Here is a 9828-nt window from a genome sequence, read left to right as displayed (position 1 = left end):
ACAGTTAACTTGTCTGGGAACACAGTTAAGTTATCTAGGAACACAGTTAATTTGTCTAGGAACACAGTTAACTTGTCTAGGAACACAGTTGTTTAGGAACACAGTTAAATTGTTTAGGAACACAGTTAACTTGTCTAGGAACACAGTTAACTTGTCTAGGAACACAGTTAAGTTGTCTGTGAACACAGTTAACTTGTTTAGGAACACAGTTATCTAAGAATACAGTTAAGTTGTTTGGGAACACAGTTAACTTGTCTAGGAACACAGTTAATTTGTCTAGGAACACAGTTGTCTAGGAACACAGTTAAGTTGTTTGGGAACACAGTTAACTTGTCTGGGAACACAGTTAAGTTGTCTAGGAACACAGTTAACTTATCTGGGAATACAGTTAAGTTGTCTAGGAACACAATTAACTTGTCTAGGAACACAGTTGTTTAGGAACACAGTTAAATTGTTTGGGAACACAGTTAACTTGTCTAGGAACACAGTTGTCTAGGAACACAGTTAAGTTGTCTGTGAACACAGTTAACTTGTTTAGGAACACAGTTATCTAAGAATACAGTTAAGTTGTTTGGGAACACAGTTAACTTGTCTAGGAACACAGTTAATTTGTCTAGGAACACAGTTGTCTAGGAACACAGTTAAGTTGTTCGGGAACACAGTTAACTTGTCTGAGAACACAGTTAAGTTGTCTAGGAACACAGTTAACTTATCTGGGAACACAGTTAAGTTGTCTAGGAACACAATTAACTTGTCTAGGAACACAGTTGTTTAGGAACACAGTTAAATTGTTTGGGAACACAGTTAACTTGTCTAGGAACACAGTTGTCTAGGAACACAGTTAAGTTGTCTGTGAACACAGTTAAGTTGTTTAGGAACACAGTTATCTAATAATACAGTTAAGTTGTTTGGGAACACAGTTAACTTGTCTAGGAACACAGTTAATTTGTCTAGGAACACAGTTAAGTTGTTTGGGAACACAGTTAACTTGTCTGGGAACACAGTTAAGTTGTCTAGGAACATAGTTAACTTGTCTGGGAACACAGTTGTTTCGGAACACAGTTAAATTATTTGGGAACACAGTTAACTTGTCTAGGAACACAGTTGTCTAGGAACACAATTAAGTTGTCTGTGAACACAGTTAAGTTGTTTAGGAACACAGTTATCTAAGAATACAGTTAAGTTGTTTGGGAACACAGTTAACTTGTTTAGGAACACAGTTAATTTGTCTAGGAACACAGTTGTCTAGGAACACAGTTAAGTTGTTTGGGAACACAGTTAACTTGTCTGGGAACACAGTTAAGTTGTCTAGAAACACAGTTAACTTGTCTGGGAACACAGTTAAGTTGTCTAGGAACACAGTTAACTTGTCTGGGAACACAGTTAAGTTGTCTATGAACACAGTTAAGGAACACAGTTATTTAGGAACACAGTTAAATTGTTTGGGAACACAGTTAACTTGTCTAGGAACACAGTTGTCTAGGAACACAGTTAAGTTGTCTGTGAATACAGTTAAGTTGTTTAGGAACACAATTATCTAAGAATATAGTTAAGTTGTTTGGGAACACAGTTAACTTGTCTAGGAACACAGTTAATTTGTTTAGGAACACAGTTGTCTAGGAACACAGTTAAGTTGTCTGGGAACACAGTTAACTTGTCTGGGAACACAGTTAAGTTGTCTAGGAACACAGTTAACTTGTCTGGGAACACAGTTAAGTTGTCTAGGAACACAGTTAACTTGTCTAGGAACACAGTTGTTTAGGAATACAGTTAAATTGTTTGGGAACACAGTTAACTTGTCTAGGAACACAGTTGTCTAGGAACACAGTTAAGTTGTCTGTGAACACAGTTAAGTTGTTTAGGAACACAGTTATCTAAGAATACATTTAAGTTGTTTGGGAACACAGTTAACTTGTCTAGGAACACAGTTAATTTGTCTAGGAACACAGTTGTCTAGGAACACAGTTAAGTTGTTTGGGAACACAGTTAACTTGTCTGGGAACACAGTTAAGTTGTCTGTGAACACAGTTAAGTTGTCTGTGAACACAGTTACCTTGTCTAGGAACACAGTTAAGTTGTCTGTGAACAAAGTTAAGTTGTCTAGAAACACAGTTGTTTAGGAACACAGTTAAGTTGTTTGGGAACACAGTTAACTTGTCTGGGAACACAGTTAAGTTATCTAGGAACACAGTTAATTTGTCTAGGAACACAGTTAACTTGTCTAGGAACACAGTTGTTTAGGAACACAGTTAAATTGTTTAGGAACACAGTTAACTTGTCTAGGAACACAGTTAACTTGTCTAGGAACACAGTTAAGTTGTCTGTGAACACAGTTAACTTGTTTAGGAACACAGTTATCTAAGAATACAGTTAAGTTGTTTGGGAACACAGTTAACTTGTCTAGGAACACAGTTAATTTGTCTAGGAACACAGTTGTCTAGGAACACAGTTAAGTTGTTTGGGAACACAGTTAACTTGTCTGGGAACACAGTTAAGTTGTCTAGGAACACAGTTAACTTATCTGGGAACACAGTTAAGTTGTCTAGGAACACAATTAACTTGTCTAGGAACACAGTTGTTTAGGAACACAGTTAAATTGTTTGGGAACACAGTTAACTTGTCTAGGAACACAGTTGTCTAGGAACACAGTTAAGTTGTCTGTGAACACAGTTAACTTGTTTAGGAACACAGTTATCTAAGAATACAGTTAAGTTGTTTGGGAACACAGTTAACTTGTCTAGGAACACAGTTAATTTGTCTAGGAACACAGTTGTCTAGGAACACAGTTAAGTTGTTTGGGAACACAGTTAACTTGTCTGGGAACACAGTTAAGTTGTCTAGGAACACAGTTAACTTGTCTGGGAACACAGTTAAGTTGTCTAGGAACACAGTTAACTTGTCTAGGAACACAGTTGTTTAGAAACACAGTTAAATTGTTTGGGAACACAGTTAACTTGTCTAGGAACACAGTTGTCTAGGAACACAGTTAAGTTGTCTGTGAACACAGTTAAGTTGTTTAGGAACACAGTTATCTAAGAATACATTTAAGTTGTTTGGGAACACAGTTAACTTGTCTAGGAACACAGTTAATTTGTCTAGGAACACAGTTGTCTAGGAACACAGTTAAGTTGTTTGGGAACACAGTTAACTTGTCTGGGAACACAGTTAAGTTGTCTAGGAACACAGTTAACTTGTCTGAGAACACAGTTAAGTTGTCTAGGAACACAGTTAACTTGTCTAGGAACACAGTTGTTTAGGAACACAGTTAAATTGTTTGGGAACACAGTTAACTTGTCTAGGAATATAGTTGTCTAGGAACACAGTTAAGTTGTCTGTGAACACAGTTAAGTTGTTTAGGAACACAGTTATCTAAGAATACAGTTAAGTTGTTTGGGAACACAGTTAACTTGTCTAGGAACACAGTTAATTTGTCTAGGAACACAGTTGTCTAGGAACACAGTTAAGTTGTTTGGGAACACAGTTAACTTGTCTGGGAACACAGTTAAGTTGTCTGGGAACACAGTTAACTTGTCTGGGAACACAGTTAAGTTGTCTAGGAACACAGTTAACTTGTCTAGGAACACAGTTGTTTAGGAACACAGTTAAATTGTTTGGGAACACAGTTAACTTGTCTAGGAACATAGTTGTCTAGGAACACAGTTAAGTTGTCTGTGAACACAGTTAAGTTGTTTAGGAACACAGTTATCTAAGAATACAGTTAAGTTGTTTGGGAACACAGTTAACTTGTCTAGGAACACAGTTAATTTGTCTAGGAACACAGTTGTCTAGGAACACAGTTAAGTTGTTTGGGAACACAGTTAACTTGTCTGGGAACACAGTTAAGTTGTCTAGGAAAGCCTGAGAGTCGACTCCAGGTGAGCAGGGGTCGACTCGTGCTGTTAAGGGGTCGACTCCAGGTCTGTGAACACAGTTAAGTTGTTTGTGAACACAGTTAGCTTGTCTAGGAACACAGTTAATTTTATTTTTATTTTTATTTCATTTTTTTTTCTTCTTTTTCTTTCATTTTCTTTTTTTTCTTTTCTTTTTCTTTTTTTTTCTTCTCTTCTTCCCTTCTCCTTCTTTCTTCTTCCTTCTCCTCTCGCGAGGCCGGCAGCTACGGAAGGGGGTCGGACGGTGGCGGCCGCAGGATGGGGCCACCGGGGGGGGGCAGCGGCTCCTCTTCTTTGGCACCTCCCCACCGTGGGGGCGGAGGTAATTCCGGCGGCGCGGAAGGGGGCAGCGGGTGCGGGAGGGGGCGGGCTGTGGCCGGCGGGAGGGGGTGGGCTGTGGCCGGCGGCAGGCGTGGGAGGGGGTGGGCCGTGGCCGGCGGCTGCCTTTTTCTTCTCCTTCTTCGGTGGGAATGGGAGAGGCGGGGGCATTTTTGTCCCATAAAGCAATGTTAAAATATATATGGACCGGTTGTTAAACAACCGGTCAACAGGGATTTAATGTTAAAATTCGGTCAATAAATGGACCGCCGAGCAAGTTCCCCTTCTTTTAATTAGTTGGTCTCATGACTTATAGATACTTCTTATTGATTTTATGGGAAAAAATAAAAATAAATTTCGGTTTAGGTTTATTTGAACAATAAGATATAAAATCAAAGCACATCTGTTCATACCAAAGTGCAAATGGGATGTGCAAGTATTCATGCATTGTGCTTTGGACACATGTATGCATGCCATCCTATAAGTCGTTCCACTAACAATAAGAACAAACTACATATTACTATTTAATTATAGATAGATATAAATATTATCTTAACGAATTAATCTCTTTTTTTGTATAGTGCTAATCATACTAAGACAATGAATTTCCTGTGAAATTGCAACTCTCAACATGATGATAGGAGCACTTTTAATATCTAATTGCAACACTAATCGATATAACAAACAGTGTTTGTCATCTATTCTAATAAACTATTCCAGGGCATAACTCCACAAGGCTACTGACATATAAAGATTAGCACATCTAAGGGCTTGTTTGGAATTTCCTCTACAAATTAGCGTAATACCACATGGACGATGACATTAAAATTAGTATTTACATTTAAGTTCTTGTATTCCTAGTTTTGTTTTCCCTACCTTTAAATATAATTTAGGCTCAAGAGTATAGTGGTTTAAACCTTTGAATGCCAATACCGGAGTTAACTCAGTTCCACTCCATCAGGAGGATTTATTCTCGCGTCAAGCAAGAATAACCGATAGCAGAATAACCTCCTGGGAGGCGATTTCCTACTCTGCTGTAGCTTGCACGTTATCCAGTATGGCGTATGCTTTTGGCCTTAAAATTGATCGAAACGATTAAATCACATTTATCATATGCGTCATCCCTTGGGTATAAGGAACGGCCGCATGCCAAGTGGTACCCTTGAAAGCAACTACCGTGACACCTGGCACAGTCGCTTTCTTATCGTCGAGGAAATTTTTTTAATTAGTTTCCTTGTCTTGCTCTAGCCTCGGTCACGCCTAATACCCGGCCCTAAATCCGCCACGTGACACAGCCCGTATAGATTCTAAGGCAACGCCCTAGATATTATACGAAGTCTATACGACAAATACAATTCTAACAACACTAGATAGATCATAAAATTTAACCATAATAATTCTATTAATTAAATCTACTATAATCAAATAGCAAAGCTTATTTAATTATAAAATTTGAAATTTTTCATATGATATTAGAAGACACGACTCCATTGCTCGAACCGTGTGCCTAAGCCTATCCGAAACTAGACATATTTCGACAATCTGACGATTGATAGAAACTAGAAGAAACTTCTATATGCACACAATGGCATAAATATGAAAACATCTTTTAGCAAACAAATATATAGTTGATAGAAAAACAGATAAGATTCATACATTGACAATCTAACAATTGAATAATACTTAATGGATCTAGTGTATATATTTATAAAACACATATATAAGCAATGCTAGCATGCATATATAGTTTTAACCATATAGAAACTCAGTTACATGTGCACCATCATGATTGGAGTTTTAATATAATATCATTTATCACCATAGTTATGTTAAACACATTATATATCACCAAATCAGCAATTCTATTCAATAGTAATTTAGTAAGATTATTTTTCATCAGTTGGTTAATACGGATGGATCGTGACAACATTATCATTATTGAACTAGTTCCACCTATGCTCCAACCCGTGCTAGGCCAGGAACCCTCTAACGGGCATCTAAAGAGAGAAAGAGTGACAAAGAGAGAGAAACATAGGATATAGAGCAAGAGAGAGAAAGAACAAGAAACACGCTGCTCTCTTTTCAAACGGGAGGAAGAAAGAGGGCCTTAGGGCTGGACACCCAAGGCGGCATGGCAGCAGCAATGGCCCTCGGCGACCAATTTGTTGGAAGAAGAAAAGAGAAAAATGGGAGAGGAAGCTGGGCATCAGGTTTTCAACCGAATCCGATGATTATTGGTGGAAATCGAGCCAATGAAGCCATTGACGATGGTCGAGGGGGTCGAGGATGGATATGGAAAAAAGATTGGGATGGATAACCTTGTTTCCAAGAGGGAAGAGAGGAGGGCCTTTTTACAGGCTGAATCTAGGACTCCGACTAGCCCTAGATTCCTCATGCCCGATGGAGTCGGGGAAGAAAATAGACTTCTTCTAGAAGTCCAGTCTTCCATCTCACGTGCGAGGTACACAAGGCATTTATGTCCTTTTCCCGCGCTGCTCCGAGATTCATGTAGGGGAACATTGGGCCTGTGTAGTTTTTTGGGCCGATCAATGGACCGGGCCTTTACACACTCATTGGCGGGACAATGAAGCGCTTGAGAACATAAAGAAGCAGTATATCTTTTAGAGGCTTCAAATGCTTCTTCGTTTTAAGTTGGCTGCCGTTTAGGCCCATTAATTATTGTCGTGATAGTGAGCATCTCTCTTCCCCTCAGGCAATTGCTTTCGGCACCAAAGTGCCGCCAAGAATTACTAGGAGCCCATTTCTTCTTTACCATCTTTTAGGTATATTTGGTTCAAGACCAGTTTTGGAATTAGAATAAATATCTGAATGGCTATATTTTTCAACATAATCAAAATGAAATTTGAATACCAAGAGAGAGTCTAAATTGGATTTTGGAAGATTGGAATATCTCATTTCCTCTAGAATCGGAATGAAAATAAAATTATCTGAGAAGGAGTAAAGAAAAGGCTAAAGCAGGCAGCTGGAACAAGAGGGTGACCTGGGAGGCGTGGATGGAGCGCCATCAATCCAGGATTTGTGAAGCTGGGTTTGGTTTGTGTAGATGTGGTGTTCTGCTTTCACGCTAAGTTTGGTTTAATCTACGTGTCCTGTTCTCCAATTTTTTTTGGTCACAAGTCTTGACCAATTGTAAATCATAAGATGCCCATTGCACGTCTCGGACACAAACGATTTGTTTGATCGCTAATTTAGTTGATTACACCGCTCAAAAACGATGTTAAATCGGTAACGCATCGAATCCAAAGGGACGATGTTTACGTATTCCAATAGGACTATACATGGTCTATACTCTCTCTTGACCGTTGGATCCCGGAGCTCTTAAATCTTTCATCCAATCTCAATCAAGCCATCCGCCCAATTCTGAGATGTCCACTGTGGGATGAATGGACGGCTGTCATCGCAGATCACCAAAAAACGCCGGTCCTCTCCTTGCAAAAGCCAAAACCGCGCCAATCCCAAACCCCGTATAGCTTGTCCCGCGGGAAATTTCAGCAGAGCAAATCTCGACCGCGCAGTTTGCCGGCAAATCGACGGCCACGAGTGAAACAACTCAGCCCATTCGGATCCGTCCCGGTAAAATTAAAAAATTTCCCGCGGTTTCTCGGCCCCAAAGCGGCGCGCCAAATAAAAACCATTTCGAGCATTTCCTTCTATTAAACCTCTCACTCGCCCCCAAATCTTCCAGTCTCCCCCCCCCGCTCTCTCTCTCTCTGGATCTCGATCTCCAACAATGGCGGGGGCTTCATCGAAGACTAACCCTCCGAGGGCGCGGAAGAGGGTGGAGGCCGAGACTAATACGCTGAAGCGCGCCCGGGATGGGAGCGCCTTCACCCGATGGTACTCTCCCTGCAATTCCTTCTAGGTTTCCGTGGATTTTGTGTGATATGATTTGTTAGATCGATCAAGCTATTCGTTTCTTTTGGTCCCTATCCTCGTGGATTTGATCAATAGTTCGATGTTATCGATTCACTTAGTGCTGGCTTGATTGCAGTGAAGCATGTAATAAAGATGTTCCTGTGGTTCTCATCGATATGCATAGCTGTAGCCTCGATTCCAAGATCAGAATGAGTTTAGGTATTCATCCTTCCCTCTCTAGTATCTTATCTGCAATCGCATCCATTCCTCTTTCCTCTTATGGCTTCCTCACCTCAAATTTTTTGAAGCAGAGGCACAGGTTGTTGAGAAAGCGGCTGAGGTCAATAAGCCTGTGGAGAGGTAATTCCAAATTTGTGGAGCTCTTGCCTCGGAGTAGAATGTGTGCTTAATTGCCATATCATATAACGGTGAATTTAAATGGCGGCAGGAAGAGGGCGGCACCAGCTGAACGCAAGGAAAGAAAAGGCAAGAAAGAGAAGAAATCCAAGGATCCCAAGGCACCTAAACGCCCTCCCACTGCTTTCTTCCTCTTCATGTACTGTTCTAACTTACTTTTACTTGATATCGTCCTGCTCTTGCCTTATATCAGCTAAAGTTTCAAGTTTTGAACTTTTTATGCTCTGCAATGCAGGGATGATTTCAGGAAACAGTATAAGGAAGCTCATCCTGATTCCAAGAGTGTTGCTACGGTATGAACATGTTTTTTTCTCTTTCTTTTCTTGTTATATATCTCTGTATTACTTCAATGCAGTTTTGTTACTCGTTATCCTCTTATTGATCTCCATATTTGCTTGTACAAAAAGGTTGCAAAGGAGGGTGGTGAGAAGTGGAAATCCATGACTGATGAAGTGAGTACAAAGAAAAATGTTTCTTTTATATTTTATAGCCTAAGTTTTTCTCTCTCATTAAATATCAATGCTTGTGTGCGTGTCGATCATCTTATGCTTTGGTAACAGGAGAGGAAGCCCTATTTGGATAGGGCAGCAGAGCTTAAAGCAGAATATGAGAAAGAAAAGGAGAAATCGAATGAAGAAAATGAGGAAGAGGTTTGCAGAACTATTCTTTTGTCTCTATTTGCTATACTCTTGTTTCCTTCCATCTCTTTTGTTGGAATGACCACTTTGTTTTGCTTGTTTCTTGTTTTGCTTTGCAGGAAAAAGAAGAGTTAGAAGAGTCTGAAAAGGAAGAAGCGAAGGAAGAAGAGTGAAGAGCAGAGGATTTCGATGCTGGAATTCTCTTAGTGAAAATGGTTTCTTTGTTCCCTACCTGTAAATTTTGATGAATTTCTTTTTGTTGGACATGGAAGCTGCTGTGCGTTGTCAGCATTCATGCCTTCCATTTGGGTGGTATTAATGACAGTATTCCACATGTTATGTGGGGAATCTCAGTTATTTTCCAACAGATCCTGCAGCAATACCCCCTGCAGCAATACAGTTTTGAGCCAAAGCTTTACAACTCGAGAATTTTGTGTCTCAATTTTAAGTTCATCAGTTCATGTTTGTGTCTATCTTGGTTAAATGACATTTGGTGCATTGAATGAAATTCTTTTGACTGTTGAATTTGCTTTGCCTGTTATATACTTGGCATCGCCTTGCATAAACTAATATGTGAATAGTTTTATGCTATTCAATTGCAATTCCAATATCCAGGGGAGCAGTATGTAAATTGAAAGCTGTTGGTTGGGAAAAGTGAGATGGTAAAAAGTGATGGCAAAAGATAGCTT

General features: G+C 39.7%; 1 protein-coding gene across 1 annotated transcript; it reads left to right on the top strand.

Moving 5' to 3' along the window:
- The first annotated feature begins 7887 nt into the window (after positions 1 to 7887).
- HMGB6 (high-mobility group box 6) lies at positions 7888 to 9626 on the top strand. The gene is made up of 8 exons (XM_008812683.4): positions 7888 to 8066; positions 8221 to 8303; positions 8396 to 8444; positions 8533 to 8640; positions 8737 to 8794; positions 8909 to 8953; positions 9062 to 9151; positions 9259 to 9626. The coding sequence occupies exons 1-8, from the start codon at positions 7960 to 7962 to the stop codon at positions 9310 to 9312; spliced, it is 594 nt and encodes a 197-aa protein (XP_008810905.4). The 5' UTR covers positions 7888 to 7959; the 3' UTR covers positions 9313 to 9626.
- The last annotated feature ends 202 nt before the right edge of the window (positions 9627 to 9828 follow it).

This window comes from Phoenix dactylifera, chromosome 10, assembly GCF_051530095.1.
Source record: "Phoenix dactylifera cultivar Ajwa chromosome 10, Ajwa_hap1_PhDact_Kaust_v1.1, whole genome shotgun sequence".
NCBI lineage: Eukaryota > Viridiplantae > Streptophyta > Magnoliopsida > Arecales > Arecaceae > Phoenix > Phoenix dactylifera.
This window is presented reverse-complemented; position numbering and strand designations above follow the sequence as displayed.